Source organism: Penicillium cataractarum (assembly GCF_028827025.1).
Source record: "Penicillium cataractarum strain IBT 29864 chromosome Unknown utg000008l, whole genome shotgun sequence".
NCBI lineage: Eukaryota > Fungi > Ascomycota > Eurotiomycetes > Eurotiales > Aspergillaceae > Penicillium > Penicillium cataractarum.
Window position 1 is genome coordinate 1,698,274 of NW_026622744.1, and position 16,174 is coordinate 1,714,447.

The window sequence follows — 16,174 nt, forward strand, 5'->3', positions numbered from 1 at the left end:
CGGCGATCGGCTTAACCCCGGAGCTGACTAACCAGAGTTCCCCCCTCTCGACCCAATCTTTCAAGTCTCGCCGGGGAGCTTTCGTTCCATCGTCTCTCTGGATTAAATCATGATACGATATCTGTGATGTGTCGCGAACTCCGTCATGGTCCTCCGAAAGTGCACTATATGTGACCGCAAGTTCAAAAAGACCGAGCATTTCAAGCGGCACGAGCGGTCACGTCAGTTTTTCCCCATCCTGCAAGTACCTTTGCGAGGTCGCAACTCTAACTCGAACAGATACCAAGGAGCGCCCGTACGAGTGCAGTGTGTGCCACAAGCGCTTCTCTCGCAGGTAAGACCAGCTGCATTATTACCTTGAGGGCCGCGATTCGGCCCAAATGAGAGCTTCCCAGACATTTTTACGGCCGGAAATCTAACGGGTAGTGAAATACAGCGATGTTCTCAGCCGACATGCCAAAGGCCACAATCAACCCAATGCCAGCGCTACAGCTGTGGAACGAAAAGATTCTTCAATAGGACAAGCTCCAGATCAGCACGTCTCGTTAATCGCAGGTGCCTCGCCAATGTTGCCCGGTCCAGAAACCGGGACGCCGCTTCTTCCAACTGTCGGTTCAGAGGCGCACCAAATACACAATCTCACCACTCCTCGTGACATGACTCTCTCGGCGAATGGTCTCCCATCGTCGTCCCTGGATTTTTTGGCTGATATATCAGTGCGCGCTGGGCCCGATATCAATTCCATGATACTCGATGAGCAGCAGACCTACTTCGGATGGAATGAAGTGACTCCCGGTGATCAAAATGCGCAGCGGAATAGCATAACCTTTGACACCGTGCCAAATGATATGCTACAGCTGTGGCTCGAGCCGCGTACGGACACAGGATCCAATCACGGCTCTTTGGATCTGATGAGAGATGGCCATTTCCCTATCATAAGCGAAAACGCAGTGCTCACGCCGGATCAACAGAACCGCAACTCTGTCGATAGCGGCAAATCGGGATGTGATAACATTCCCACTGAACGTTTTACCAAAGTTCAACGGTGTTGGCTTGCACCGCCGAATCACACTGGCCGACTCATGAACAGTCTGTGGCGGGACATTGTCTACACAGATGGAGACAATCTCTTTTCGCTGAACTCACCATATGTAGCAGAAGATTCTGGCCTGCTCCAAGGATCTCGTTGTGGCGTAGACGATGATTGCAGGAGACGCCTTCAGGCAGCGTTCGGTCAGGCCTTTGCCTACCCGCAAATGCAGTCACCACGCAATGAGGGCACGTCCCCGTCTACGACCGGCTCGGCCTCTATGACTTTTGCCAATTTCCCTCCTGCAGAGATTCTAGACATGGCGCTAGATCTTTACTTCCGCACGTTCCACCCGCTCGTGCCGTTTGTTCACCTTCCTACCTTTTCCGCTAAGAAAACGCGCCTTCCTCTGCTCTACGTGATGTGCCTCATCGGCATGATGCTGCTGGGAACTAAAGGCACGGCCAGTTTTGTATCGAAGAACTTTACTGTGAGCACTTCGGTATAGGATCTCAAAAACAAGTTTAGGATGCTAACGCAGACTATAGCATATGCTCGAGAAAGTAACGGCCGACCTTGCCAAGTGCACCATGGGAATTGAGTCTCCAGCCAGCGCAATGTCCATTTTTGCTACAGCTTTCTTGTTCCTCAACCTCGCTGTTCTCACTGGGGTAGGAGTCACTTCTTGTCCCACGCTGCTTATTAAGACTAATCCATCTATAGGAGAAACATCATCTGGAACAATGTCAGATGCTCTATGTGAATCTCATGTCGGTAAGTACATACTTTGAGTAATCCTTTTTCGAGCGCCGGCTAATAAACCCAACTCGCAGATCACTCAACGCCACGGACTCTTCGCTGCAACTGAGGGCCAGATACTCGATATGAGCCTGTTTGAAATGGTGCCCGACATCGACATGCGCTGGAAGGCATGGTCGAAAGTCGAGACCTGCAAGAAAATTATTATCGGGTTGCTGTTTTTAGACTCCTGGTATTCCGCTCTCCTCTCGACAAGCCCTATCATAGTCCCCGACTCGATCCAGATCATCATGCCCTGCAACGAAGCCCTTTTCAAAGCTCATTCATCCATACGTTGGACCCAGCTCATCCGTAGCGGCAAGCGGATCCTGATGCCCACGGCGCTGGCGCCGTCGGAAAACATCAATATTCCCGCCCTCGAAGGGCCTATGGATGAACTATGTATCCAGACTGTCCTGGCGATGATTCAACTCCGCCAGTCTGAAGCCTACCATCGCCTCCTCTCCAATCGCGCAAGCTATCCGTTTGCCCCGTGCCATACATACGCTATGGACGGCCGCGCGAGATGCCTTCCTTCTTTGCAGTCTCAGATCTCAAGCACCTACGGTGAAGCAATGGAACGACTAAACCCCAACGCCCTCGTCATGTGGCATCATATGTGCATGATGCTCACGGCCGATATCCAGATCTTCGACTTCGCTGCTGGACGGGCTGGGCCGGGCCCGGCACGAAAAGCACTCGATGACATCGCTGAATGGTCACAGACACCCGCCGCGAGAAGAGCGTGCTTGCACGCCGCCCACATCTACAAAGCCATGACCAACCGCAAGGCCTCCGATCATCCTACCTTCCACTCTGTCTTCTCGCTCTTCTCCGCGGCCCTCATCCTTGGTCTCTACACATTCATGGCCCCTGGCTCTGCTAGTGGGCTGTCCAGCGTTGGCTCTATCGAGTTGATGGATGATATTGATTGGCAACAGGTTGGCACGGAGGGGTTTACGAGCTTTATGGAGCCGCGGGGTAGTCAGGCATTCTCACCGACCAACGATCCAGCAGTGAATTTCATCCGCAATGGAGCAACGATTTACTTGCGCGGCGTACCCGTTCAGGGTGGGTATCAGTCTGCTCGGCGGATTCTTCTTGATTATGCGAACCTGCTCAAAGACTCGGGGAAATGGAGTGTCAAGAAATTCTCATATGTCCTTCATATTATGAGTGACGTTTTGATGGACGTGGAGTGAGAATCCATGGCATTTTTTTTTCATTCAGTCACCTGGCTTTGTGTATAACTATCAGACTTCCTGGAGCATTGTGGGCGGCTGGTTCTACCGCGAATATGACTTTAATGACAGACATCGATATAGATAATAAGAATAGGTATATAGGTAAATCATTGCTTAAACATTGCTCCTGCGTTGACCCATGTTGTCTATATCTCATGCAAAGGTCCTTTTCTGTACAAGGAGGAAATAGCTCACGACGCTAAATACAAAACACGCAATGAGGTCGGTGTTTCTCTCACCTACCGATAAAGTATTCCATCGGCCATCTCCCCAATAGCCAAGCAACTCGTCAAGCCCGGACTTTCAATTCCCAACAGGTTCACAAACCCAGGGAATCCCTCTTCCTCTTGAATAATAAAGTCCTGGAATCCCTGGCCTATATTCACGGCACCGCCCCGGCCCAACTTCGGCCTAATACCGCAGTAATCCAACGCGATAGCCGACGGATCCACGCCAGGCATATAAGACAAGATCTCGGGGATAGCCTGCTCCAAACGCGCATTGCTAGGCTGCAGGTCATTAGGATCATCCACCCACTCAACATCGGGCCCAAAGCGAATTCGCCCACCCATGTCGAGCGTTAGATGCGTACCCAGACCCCCATGCCCGGGCATGGTCACCGGGTATACCAGCACCGACGTCCGAGGCCGCGACGCACTGTACGAGAAGTACGTGCCCTTCGCATAATGCGGGACTTGATGCCGCTCCGACGGGAGCAGCAGATTATTTATAGCGCAAGCACCATGGCCCGCACTATTAATCACCGTCTCAGCGGTGAAGCTCGTCTCGGAACCATCCTCCCCAGACACGGCCGTGATTTTATACCCGCCGCCAACAACGGGCTCCACACCCGTCACGCGCGTCTTAAACGCGCAGTCCCCACCGCGATCTTCAAAGTCACCGTGCAGATACGTCATCAGCGAGTGACTATCCACTATACCGGTCGTCTCGCTCTCGACGATACCCGCGTTAGCTTTGACGTCGGGTTCTCGGGTGGCCGCTTCGGCGGCGCCGACGAGCCGAGTCGGGGCGTCGCCTAGGGCTTGGGCGTGGGTGTGGACCCGTAGAGCAGCTTCCCATTGTTCGGGGGTTTGGGCGACGATCCATTTTTTGGTGTTGCGGTGGGGTATGGCGTGCTTGGAGCACAGCTCGTAGAGGAGATTGCGGCCGCGGATGCAGAGTTTGGTTTTTAGGGAGTCGGCTGGGTAGTAGAGGCCGGCGTGGATAACCTGCGCGTCAATTGAGTGTGTGTCAGGTCGGGTTCACTCTTTGGTCTTGGGTAAAGCTCTCACCTCGGAGTTGCGACTGCTCGTCTCGGTTCCTGGTGCATCGTGTCGTTCAAGAAGAATGGTGGAAGTGCCCTCGCGCGCGGCGAGTTGTCTAGCTACTGAGAGGCCGACGACACCGGCGCCAATAACCTTTGCGAGGTCAGCTTCGAGCTCTCGTTAGGTCTGCCCCCCAGCTGGCAGCTATAGTGCCATATCGCATAGCGCATATCGCAAGAGCACTTACCGCATGGGTGAAGTCTGCGTGGTGAACTTGCGCACTTGAAAAGCAGCGGCGCAATGCAGGGGATCTTGGTACAATCCTGCGCACCGACATCACGAGCAGGAGCAATTGGAGAGTTGTAACAATTTAATTGAGCAATTGACGACGCGATAAGGCGGAGGCCCCGCGGACGGGGATCGCGCCGATCGCGGGCTCCGCCTCGGATCGGTCAGCTCCCGAGTGCAAGACAACTTAGACAAGATATTTACCAATACAGATGGTTACAAAACTGAGGTGTTTGTTCTCTTCAAAGTTGATTAAATGCTTATGTTCAAAAAGAAAGGCTATCTAATGCTCATAGAGTCCTTGCGGTAGAATGTACATATCACCAGACGCTATGCGATCGCTAACGCTTGCTGCAGTTCTTCAACATCTCGTCCAGATGCTATGATCATAGTAAGTTAGCACATCTGAAGAGCACACCTCGGGTCATCAAGGCTTACCTGTCTCTGTTCGGTGGCTAATTTGCCTTTGGTGTCCTACGTCTCAAGTCAGCATTTGCCTCTGGTGAGCTAGTGGGAGAGATCGAGACATACACTAATGATGGTCAATATCAACGAATAATTGTTAAACAGGAATCGTTCTCTGCGTTTGGCATCGGTGCCGTTTCGGCTGAGTTTGGCCAGGAGGGTATCAAATTCACTTCTCAGGCGCGCCAAACTGTTTGCCACGGGCTCGTCGTCCCCGGCGTCACTACTCAGCACGAGGATGCCGTGCAGCAACTGTCCGAACCGTTGTGTCAGGAAGTGCGGTGCCGATGACTGCTTTAGATCATCTCCACCAGCTAGAGAAAGAGCGGAAACGGCACTGCGTCCGGTGTTGGAACCAGCTCGCTTGAGAGATTCCCCATGAAGATCCATGATCATCTGAAAGCGCGGCCAAAGGTGCATGTTGATACCATTGATATAGGAGTCAGCGACGGGTACTTTGCGTCGCTGAAGGTCAAAAGCTGAGTGTTGGTTGAGACGCACACAGATCAAAACACCCAAAGAGTCAGTAGTGTTGTCGATCAGCTTCTTGGTGAGGTTCTGGCCCAGGGTAAAGACAGCCTGGAAAATTTCCACAACCTTGCGTGAAATCTCATGGAATGTGAAAGGAGAGAAGAACTCTGTGAGGAAAGAATACTCGGCGGATACATTGTCCACCAGCGCAACGTTGAAATTTCGGAACGGTACTTCGATCCCATGATAAGCGTTGTCTTGTTCCGCTAGGTAGGACGACAAGGCCTGCTGGTTGGTGTTTCGAAGGATATCGATGCGTCGACCCAGAGAGAAAGGATCATGGGCAGCAGAGCCAGCTCGGCCGCCTGGGAGGATGTTGCCAGTTCGGTGGGCCGAGGGATCGCCTCCCAAAACCTCATTTCGATCACTGGGGTATACCTTAATCTTCTCCAGGGCTTGTAAGTAACGCGTAAAGTTGGATGTATAATACCAGCGCATGGTGTTGATGTAGGCCTGTGCAATCTCCCCGGCAAGGGCAGGGTGCGCCTTGGAGAGATATGTGTAAAGATCCTTAAACTTCACCAGGCGTTGTTGCTGAATGATCTGAGAGTTGATGTTTGGCGATCGCATTGCTCGGATCTGCGACACCAGGTAGTCTCGAATTCGTTCAATCGCCTATTTCCACAGTTAATCCATGTTCTTCCTGGAATTTCCTCCCGAAGCTCTGCGGATGGTACGTACCTTATTTTTCACATCTACCAATAGAGGTCGAACGTCTTCAATAGCCTTGAATCCATTTGACGATGATGCCTTAGCTTCAATGCTAGTGGTGCGAGCATCCATCTCGTTCAATGCGCGCACCCAATTCTCATCCATTGGACCCTCGACAATCGTGCGCACTGTCTTGGGGGAGATACTAATCTCCTCCACTGCTGGGCCCAGCAGTCGTTCCACATTCCGTCGATTTTCCAGCATCGCATTTAGTTGTGTGGAGCGTGTTTGCAGAGTTTCGATTTCCGCGGACACTGCGCCCAGTTCCGTCTGGAAGTCATTCAAGTAGAGCTCAACCGACTTGGACACATCATCGCAGCCGGTGATGGACGTATGTAGGTCCTGGAATTTGTCACGCTCTTGCTCAAACTGCTTGACTGTTTGCGCGTTGACCTCACTACGTTTCGTCCTTCGCGTGGGAGCTGCCACGTCGGCTTTGGCGACGAACTCCTCCAGGCTCAGCCCATCAAACTCAATCGTCTCGATCAGCTCTGACGGCTTTGATTCTGGCTGATTCGGCGACTTTGAGTCACCTTTCCCCGACTCGCTTATGCCAATAATCGCATTCAATACCTCTATCGGGTCCTCAACGGTGGCCGGACGGGGCCGTTGTCCGCTTGTTTGCCTTAATCCGGTGCCATTGGGTTCTCGTCCAACCCCCGAAAGTGAAGTCGTCGAGTCGCTCGGAGTTAATAGTAGAGGTGTAGATGATGTCTTGGAGGTTGCACCGGGTCGATTGCTATAAGGGCCACGAGATAGCTGGGAGGAGGATCTCCGGGGTATTGAGGGCGCGCGATTCACGCTGGAGGGAGTCGACTGGCCGGAGATGCGGTCGCGCCACATTGTGCAGGGGTGCGAGAAGGCGCATGAGAGTAAAAGTGAAGACTCAATTGAGATGGTAATGAGGAGGCCAGAAAAAGAAGGAGTATATAATAATGTCGAGTCAACCACGTTCAACCTGTCTAAGCTAAGGCCCCCGTAAGGAGGACAGAGAGACCCCAGAGGCACTAAACCCAATCAGGACGTAGCGACTAAGCCCCCCACCACAAAGCCTTTTTCTGTCGAAGAAAACTTCTCCTCTTTCCAACCCACCATTTTTGCTACATTCTTTCCTTCTCTTCCCCCTCCTTACCAAACCATCATTCACCATGGCTGACGAGGTACGCATATTCCCTTCCAATTTCGCTTTCTGCGCTCCTCTCCAATCCCCTCCCCAAATCGCTCCGCCAGGCTTCACCAGCCCCGCATCTATGAGCCTCCCCTCTTCTCCCAGCAACATGCAAACCCCCCCCTCGGCAGACAAACAACCCTCGACACCACTCGAGCCAAACTAACACCATCATTAGCATGATATGACCTTCGAGTCCACCGACGCCGGTGCGTCGACGACCTACCCCATGCAGTGCTCTGCTCTGCGCAAGAACGGTCACGTCGTCATCAAGGGCCGCCCCTGCAAGATCGTCGACATGTCCACCTCCAAGACTGGCAAGCACGGTCACGCCAAGGTTCACTTGGTCGCCATCGATATCTTCACCGGCAAGAAGCTCGAGGATCTGTCTCCCTCCACCCACAACATGGATGTCCCCAACGTTGCCCGCAAGGAGTACCAGCTCGTGAGTGTTTGCCCCTCTTGGCCGTGCGCCTATTTACCCCTCCAACCCCCTTCTTCGGGTTGCCTTTCCACGAATCCATTACTAACAACCCTCCCTCTCTCCCTATAGCTGGACATCACCGATGATGACTTCCTGTCCCTGATGAAGGATGACGGTGACACCAAGGACGATGTTAAGCTGCCCGACGGTGACCTCGGTGCCCGCATCGTCAAGATGTTCCGTGAGGAGGAGAAGGACGTCAGTAAGTAAACCCGTTGAGCTGCTTCTTAGTTCTTTCTGCTCCGCCTGTTTTGATTCTAACCACCATCTTAGACGTCATCATCCAGACTGCCATGGGTGAGGAGGCCGCCATTGAGGCCAAGGAGGCTCCCAAATAAACGCCAGGTCCTTGGATCTCTCACATGTTATGTCAACCGTTATGTTTCAAAAATGGGCCTCTGCCCCCCAAAAAATTCATCTTCAATGGTTCAATGGAGGACATGATACCTTGGGCAGTGACCTGTTGTTTGTTGCTTCCAGGCCTGTCCATTATCTAGCCTTGGATGTAGGCTGGACCGACGAGAAGAATTGCTTTGGTTGGCATCATGAGTGTTGTCCGAAGAACAGTTCTGAGTCCCAGCATCTCATGATAGTGTGATGAATGAATAAACCCGTAAACCTTTGCTTGGTCTCACCACTTCATCCGTGCCAGAGAGAAAATCATAGAGTAGAATGAAGGCATCAAATTCCGAATAGACATGAGGGAATGAGAGAGGGAGAAATAAGATGCAACGCAGTATTTTTTTTCAACCTCTCAATTCTACAACATAAGCTCTTTCCCTAGTGGTAGACCATTGTTCGTGTAGACTTCACTGGAAAATGTAGTGATGGCGGTCGCTGAAAAACAAGGCAGAAAAAAAATTATGTTCCGAGCATTCAATCTTAACCGCAACCAGCACCTCATCGGGCAGACATTCCCGCCCAACCAGCATGACCATATTGTCTCGGGATGGAGTATGTCACCCGAGGGGTCTGTGGCCAGGAGGGATGTCGTGAGAGACGATACTATCTCGACAACGGCCTCTGGTTCTGCCGTCGTGGTCACTTGCAAGAGGTATGCAAGACCCTAGCAACCCTGCCCTCGTGCCTTGTTTGACCACTCCCGGGATCATCCAAAGCCACAAAGCGGGGAAAGTTCCAGGATAGTCATACTAAGTTTGTGTACAGGGCCGACAAATTGAAGAGGATCCGGATGATTTCGGCACCCAGGGTAAAAAGCACCGGGTAAAGAAGGAAAAGGAAGAGAGGTCACGAAAGAGTATGTAGACATCTTCATCTCCATGGCTCCAGCCTTCACTAACTGGAGTCATTGTAGCATATAGTGGTCGCAGGGCGCATACGCTTTTCTTGCAAGCTTACCAGCTAATTCTTTGGAAACAATGTCACGCCTTGATTCATGATCATGGCTTCCCAGAGCAATTCGAGGTCGGTCTAACATCTAGAAAGAAGATGAAGACATTCTAACAGTCATTTTCAGGCCGTTCTGCGCGACCTCTGGGTCTTGAGGCTGCAAGACTTTACCCTCAGGATCAACGCGACGACAGACGACGAGGAAGATGATGAAAGAGAGCTGTTTAGCTCTCAGCCCGAGACTGATAGCTCTGATGACTTGGGCTTCAAGTCTAGGGGAGGGCGGTATCTCGAATGGCCGCGTCTACTAGACTCCGTTGGCCTTTGCTATTTGGCAGCCGTGCTCATGCGGCTCCCTGTCTGCGTCAGCGACCTTCATCGGTACGTTCTTTGTCAATAAGTATCCCATCCATTCCTGCCACATCTAATTTTCCTGGCAGCTTGATCATACGACAAGATATTCCCTATATCAGGGTTGCAAAATCTATTCCTCACGAGATGAGAGATAAACTCCCTCCTGAATTTATTGCAAGACTCGATGTTCATGTAAGCGACATGTTTCCCTCATAACAATCAAGATTTCAAGCTGATCATTACATCAAAGCAACTGCCCAAGTTGGAAACACTTCATCGCGCTTTCGTGGACCTCATTCTGCATTACCAACACCGATTTGAGATCACTCTTCCGCCGCTAAATTCCAACCTCATCTTATACCGGCATATCAAAAGACTTGCAATTCCAAGTATGAACAAAATCCTCCATTCCCGCGTCTACCAGCTAAAACTAACGTTTGCCAAGTTGATATTTATGAGACTGTCAAATTCCTGAACGGTCTTGTTGGCTTCAAGTATGCATTTGGTAGTACCAAGCAGAAACGCACCCTCGACCTACCCGAAGTCCAATTAATGGCGCTTATTGTTGTTGCGACCAAATTACTCTTCCCTTTCGACGACCTGGAACGCCATCCTGCCACGACCAAAGAGCCTGCCAGTCAGGCTATAAATTGGTCCCTGTGGGCGCGAGCCCAGACTCACTTCAATAACCGCGAGAATGCCAACGGGGGCATTGGCAAAGAGCAGGTCATTCAACTCACTGATGAAGATGTTTTGAATATGGCTCCCAATCAGCTCGACGAGTACATGGACTGGTACGAAAGCAACTGGATCGATAGCTTCCGGCTGGCGAACCCTGTCGCAGACATGTTCTCAACCAGCCGAACAACTGAGACGCCCGCCCCGCCGCAAGCCGTACCACCTTCGACCCTGACGACGGCTGCTAACACAGAAGAGGCCCTGAAATCCTTGGTACATGCAGTAATGCAGGACTTGAAGGCAAATGAAGTCAATCCAGATCCGGAAGAGGACGATCGCCGGCCAGGTTCTTGGTACTGGCGATATCGATGGGAATCGCAACTTCCCGACACGGCCAGGCCCTTCTACGAACTGGCCGCTCAGATTGCAGCTGTCTCGTTACAGACGCTTATTCATGCTGTTACCATCACTGAATATAGGATTGCAAAAACCGTGGAAGACAAACGGCGAGCGGAGTATTTCAGTCAAGTGATGGATCTGGATATGGAGGGGGAGGCAGATGAAGACAGTGCCGATGGGATGGACGAGATTGATGAGCAGCTTACTGGACTTGATGTTGGAGAAGGGCCATGATACATGATTTGCAAAATACAGTATCGTAGAGAACTACTTTGAATTGATTAGCGGTTTCATTCTGCAACATTGAAGCTCGAATGTTTTTCATATTGACTGCTTGTTGTTCAACAGCTAAGGCCATTAGATGGGACTCGATAAGGTAAGGCTGTAGAAATTCAATCCTTGAGTTACTTGTGTCGCTAACAGTTTCCTCAACCCCGGATCATCATCAAATGCTGAGGTTGTATACTTCGGATGGTCTCGAATCCCGAAATAGCTAGGGTGACCCACTCACGTGACTTGTCCCCAAAACGGCAGCTGCGACTAGGGCTTAGGGCAATCCCGTGCCCGCGAATCGGCCCACCTTTGGCTAAGCGAGAAATCATCAAATTGTCATCGCCTCCTCCGCCTCGAACTCAGCGACCGACCGCCGACACCAACGAAAACTCGCAACCAGTACGTTTCGCCAAACACCGTCTAAATGCGTTCCTATGACCCGTGTGAACATACGAGCTAACATGTCCCTTTTTCCGCGTCTTTCCAGTGCAGATGTAGGTCACCCTTGGACTCTCCGAATACCTATTGCCCGCAAATCGCCCCCCGATGGCCAGCCAGCCCGCACCAAGAGCAGCCGAAATGAAAGGAATGAGCGTGGACTAATACGGCTCGATATAGTTTCGTCAAGACCCTGACGGGTAAGACCATTACCCTCGACGTCGAGTCGAGCGACACCATCGACAACGTCAAGACCAAGATCCAGGACAAGGAGGGCATCCCCCTGACCAGCAGCGCCTGATCTTCGCCGGCAAGCAGCTCGAGGATGGCCGCACTCTGAGCGACTACAACATCCAGAAGGTACGAGAGTTTGGGATATATCTACCTATTTGATGATGGCATGGATTGGGTGGGGATGCGGGGATGCATTCATGGGGGGGGCAATTCAAACTCGACATGCGAATGGCGACGTTTCAATTATCCACCGCGATTCAAAGGAGGAGGCATCACATCCAATTTTGCCGGATTCGAGGATACGTCATATATCTGGGACTGGGCTAACATGGGTTTCGCACTTGGCAGGAGTCCACCCTTCACCTCGTCCTGCGCCTGCGTGGTGGTATCATCGAGCCTTCCCTCAAGGCCCTCGCCTCCAAGTACAACTGCGAGAAGTCCATCTGCCGCAAGTGCTACGTACGTGCACCCTTCTTCTCCTTCGCGCCGACGTCAAGACTTTCCGTCAATCTTTTTCGATGACACCTACGAGACACGACGCGAATCCATCTTCTCGCACAACTTGCTAACATGACTATATAGGCCCGTCTCCCCCCTCGTGCCACCAACTGCCGTAAGAAGAAGTGCGGTCACACCAACCAGCTCCGCCCCAAGAAGAAGCTGAAATAGACGACTCGCTTTTCGGTGTTGTGCTCGGTGTGTGGTGCAGAATCCTGGTCTGGGGTTTGGCAGGAACGCGACACGGAGAGGTTTACATATGGCGTTAGAAATGATGAAACAATCACAGCCACAGTCATACTGTTTTTAGTTGGCGCCTCCCGGCTACAAAGTCGCGGTCCATGAATTGAAGTAAAAGTTCAAAACATTTCAAATGACTTATGGATTTCTGGCTTCTTCATGACATTCTTTCCAACCGGCCAAGCCGAGAATCGTAGATTCTATATTTGGTTATTTAAATCGATCTTTAAGGCTTAATCTCAATTGGTGACAAAACCCCAGGAAGATGTATCCAGTGGTCAATGATGTAATTCCAGGAATCTATATTTGGGTTCCTCGGAATTGTGGTACGTACGCGACGATGTATATCTATCGGATGCAGTAGAACGAATTCGGCTAGGTATAGGTACTTAGGTACGCCATCACCAGCTGATAGGTATGTACACACAATATATATAGCGCATCTCACCATGTAGATGCGAACCCGGGAGGATCCGGGCAGGGTTCCACATATATATCCAGAGAGCTGTTGTCTCTCCATATGGAAGTAATGGTACCTCCCTCCAACGATTAACTCCAATTCAAATTCGAGAAAAGAACCCGGCTATGTTCGGCATAGATGAACTGTACAGAAGTCTAGTGGAATAGTTGTAATTTGAATGCTGATACGATTTCGATTGGAACACTGCTAGCCGTCTACGGCGAGCAGATACAATAGAATACATGCATGAGTCGATGTAGAAGCGCCTATAAGAAAAAAAGAAACCCCAAAAAAAAGAAACAAGTGCTTCCTGAGCATTACCGACAATATCCAGACCAAATTCCTGGAACCAGTTGTCCAGTGCGTCGCTAATATAGCGCGTAGTTTCATATCTAGAACATCATCGACCGCTTGTCATCATCTTGCTCCTTGTCCTTGTTCTTCTTCGACACTGGACTCGCGTGCCTAAAATCAAAGTCAGTTTGTGACTGGTAAAACCAAAACCAAGAATATAGCAGGGAAAACTCACGCAAAGAAGAGAATCTTGATAGCAATCGCCAGACCCGCGTGTAGCACGACAACCAAGATCAACAAGATCTTGCTAGCCTTGGCATCCGTAGCGTTCAAGACGGGGTACAGGTTGCGCAGGAGGAAGAAGACCGTCCACGCAAAGCCAACACCGACGAGCGCCCAATTCAACGCAGTCAACGGGCTCCAGCTGACAAGTGCAACACCAATCCAGACCAAGTTCGAGTATCCATACAGCGCCCAGCACTCAATCAGGTCCGCCGTCGAGCTTCCGAACCATCGCAGCGCACCCCACAGTGCAATGGGCAGGATTCCCGTGTACCCGTAGATCAGACCCGCCGCACCAGACAGCAGAGTAAAATCGTATTCAAAGTGCTTGTCATCGTTATTCGATAGCCACTGAGAGATAGTTCCGGTCAGGAACAGAATGACCACGACGGTAGTCGCGATCCAGACGGGTCCGTAGAGGTCGGCGTTGCCTTCGAGAACGTCCAGGAAGTTTGAGCGCGGGTAGAGCGCAGCCATGCAGCGGCGCAAAACCTCGTTCGTATCGACGTCGAAGAATCGCTCGTAGTAGTGGATTGACCACCAGCTGTGCTTGGTCGGGGTACCGCCAGGAGATCGGTCGCGGCGACCGCGAGAGGGGCCGCCGCCTAGGAACGGGGTGGAATCGCCTTGAACTTTGGCGCTGCGTTGGTCATTTTCGAAGTCTGTAGTTTGATAAGAGAGCGATGGTTAGACATTTTCATGGAGAGGATATGCGGTTGCCTTGTGAAGGGACTCACTGGATGGGTGGAATTCAAGGTCCTCTTGCAGGTCGGTATGCCCGAGGTCGCCCTGTTGTTGTGTGAGTATAAAGAAGAAGCACAGCTGGAACATGGTGTACTTACCTCAGCATCCACGTCTACAACCACATCGTAGCCCCGGTTCGCCATAGTGGGTGGATTTGAGTTGGAGAGTTAGCGTGTTATCGGGAAGGTGGAAGTGTACACATCAGCTTTCCCCGGCGGAACGCCACCTTGGCAGAGCCACACGCTGCGGGCCGCCTATGCTCAAGGATCCATCCTGAATGATTAGCAGTACCATATATATGCCGGTTCCTTTTATTAGCATTTTAATTTGATCTCAATTTGATCTTCTTGATTAAATGAAATATTGAAATTACTTTTGATTCTCTCTTCTCAACGTAGCCTTAAATCAAACACTAGTATACAGGTCCAGTAACATAAGCTAATCGTATCTATGGTTTTTTGTTTTGAATAGTCTCTCCTTAGCCCTTGAGCATGGACTGTAGTCGGCCCACATAGTACCAGATTGAAGAGTCGAGTCCCTTCTTCCGGATGTAGATAGATGCAGCACCGACAAGGATCGCCAATGCCACAGATCCGATCGCCCTCCTGTGCTTCCACCCGAACTCGAGAGCTTGCTTCCGGCGCTCCTCATTTCGCATTTGCCGGGCCTGTTGATGGAACATCTGCACCGCTTCATCAACATTGTAAGGCCGAGAGGTGTCCCGGGAGGTCTTGAGGACACTGCAACTGGGAATCTGTTTCCATGCCCCAAGAGGCAACGACTCGGGAGGGTGGTCTTTGAAAAGCTGGACCGCACTCGTGATCAGTCCATCCAGATTGAGTGGACATGGCAATTTGGATAGTGTAAAGTGCAGCATCTCCGGCTCATCCATGGGGATATTCATCAGCTCCTTCTTCCGAGAGAGAATGATAGCCGCGAATAGGTAAATAGCTACAATCGGCTCTCGGGCAAGAAGGAAGTCAAACAAACGAGCAATGTCGCTGTACTCTTGAATGTCGTGAGCATATAGTGTGAGAGTCGAGGCAAGAGCAAAGAAAGGTTGGATATTGGCAAGATGCCTCCATAGTGCAGGGTCGATAGTTCCGACAATTGCAGGAATTAGCTGCAAGTGTTTCAGGGCTGGCGTGAGCGTGGGAAGCATATAGTCTCTGATTCGAAAGAGCGATACTCGAGCCATGGCTAGTGCAGCCTTCTGGCTACCCAGGACCAAAAGCAGGACTTGCACGATGTCATGGTATCCTTGGAAGTAGCATAGCATGGGATAGTTCCTGAGGATCTGAACGATGAGATCTGACAATTGGTCTTTCTTTTTCAAGAGATCCTCCTCGGGGACTAGGTAACAGGTCAGTCTTCCTCAATAAAACATGATCAATGGTTCTAGCCTCACCATTAGGATAATAGACAAAAGCTCGGTTGACATCGAGCTGTACCTGGTCCTCATCGGCGTGTCGTGGTAGGTCGTTGAGGGGTTTAAGGTCCTCAAGTTGTGAATTCGCGTCGCATTGTAAGAAAATCGGCCCTAGAACAACACGTTATTTCAGATCATCTAGAACAGGGCCTTCGATGATCGTACATGCTCTTTGCCTCAATTCATCATCCAGCAATCCACCTTCGCTGGTGGCGTACGCGATCAATGCTTCTACGTTGCCCGTGTCGCAAGCATGCTGAATTGCGGCTGCTTTCTCTGCTCTAGCCTTGGCTCGCTGCTGAGTGCCCAATGATTCTTCTGATGGCTTTCTGGACATGGCTGATTCCTTTTCCCCATCTGACGAGACCGGCCGTGTTTCAAGGTCGCTGTCGCGTGGGTCCATGTTTGATGGGCCCACTGTCAATTTTCAAACAGATCAAAACCGCAGAACTTTCGACTGTGCTTGAAGAATGGATGAACAGGCGATAATGTCCGATTTAGTTAGATCATTTGACTG

At 51.1% G+C, this 16,174-nt stretch overlaps 6 protein-coding genes across 6 annotated transcripts; 3 read left to right on the plus strand and 3 right to left on the minus strand.

The window, feature by feature from the left end:
- Window positions 1-566: 566 nt before the first annotated feature.
- Window positions 567-3,030, plus strand: N7496_009751 (fungal specific transcription factor domain-containing protein; the record flags this gene model as incomplete). The annotated part of the gene is made up of 4 exons (XM_056702664.1): window positions 567-1,520; window positions 1,579-1,701; window positions 1,754-1,804; window positions 1,864-3,030. The coding sequence occupies 4 exons, from the start codon at window positions 567-569 to the stop codon at window positions 3,028-3,030; spliced, it is 2,295 nt and encodes a 764-aa protein (XP_056551664.1).
- A 281-nt stretch (window positions 3,031-3,311) lies between these two features.
- Window positions 3,312-7,175, minus strand: N7496_009752 (uncharacterized protein; the record flags this gene model as incomplete). Its single annotated transcript, XM_056702665.1, has 7 exons — window positions 3,312-4,301; window positions 4,365-4,504; window positions 4,585-4,779; window positions 4,972-5,005; window positions 5,064-5,099; window positions 5,157-6,236; window positions 6,303-7,175. 7 exons carry the CDS (start codon window positions 7,173-7,175, stop codon window positions 3,312-3,314), a joined length of 3,348 nt encoding a protein of 1,115 aa, XP_056551665.1.
- A 305-nt stretch (window positions 7,176-7,480) lies between these two features.
- N7496_009753 (Eukaryotic translation initiation factor eIF-5A) lies at window positions 7,481-8,322 on the plus strand (the record flags this gene model as incomplete). Its single annotated transcript, XM_056702666.1, has 4 exons — window positions 7,481-7,492; window positions 7,679-7,945; window positions 8,054-8,186; window positions 8,258-8,322. The coding sequence occupies 4 exons, from the start codon at window positions 7,481-7,483 to the stop codon at window positions 8,320-8,322; spliced, it is 477 nt and encodes a 158-aa protein (XP_056551666.1).
- A 611-nt stretch (window positions 8,323-8,933) lies between these two features.
- Window positions 8,934-12,563, plus strand: N7496_009754 (TFIIB-type zinc finger domain-containing protein; the record flags this gene model as incomplete). The annotated part of the gene is made up of 9 exons (XM_056702667.1): window positions 8,934-9,038; window positions 9,152-9,242; window positions 9,300-9,409; window positions 9,462-9,715; window positions 9,775-9,880; window positions 9,939-10,077; window positions 10,134-10,981; window positions 11,357-11,437; window positions 12,519-12,563. The coding sequence occupies 9 exons, from the start codon at window positions 8,934-8,936 to the stop codon at window positions 12,561-12,563; spliced, it is 1,779 nt and encodes a 592-aa protein (XP_056551667.1).
- Window positions 12,564-13,300: 737 nt separating this feature from the next.
- Window positions 13,301-14,371, minus strand: N7496_009755 (Yip1 family protein; the record flags this gene model as incomplete). The annotated part of the gene is made up of 4 exons (XM_056702668.1): window positions 13,301-13,373; window positions 13,438-14,146; window positions 14,222-14,273; window positions 14,327-14,371. 4 exons carry the CDS (start codon window positions 14,369-14,371, stop codon window positions 13,301-13,303), a joined length of 879 nt encoding a protein of 292 aa, XP_056551668.1.
- Window positions 14,372-14,706: 335 nt separating this feature from the next.
- Window positions 14,707-16,060, minus strand: N7496_009756 (TBC domain-containing protein; the record flags this gene model as incomplete). The annotated part of the gene is made up of 3 exons (XM_056702669.1): window positions 14,707-15,581; window positions 15,637-15,768; window positions 15,823-16,060. The coding sequence occupies 3 exons, from the start codon at window positions 16,058-16,060 to the stop codon at window positions 14,707-14,709; spliced, it is 1,245 nt and encodes a 414-aa protein (XP_056551669.1).
- Window positions 16,061-16,174: the final 114 nt, after the last annotated feature.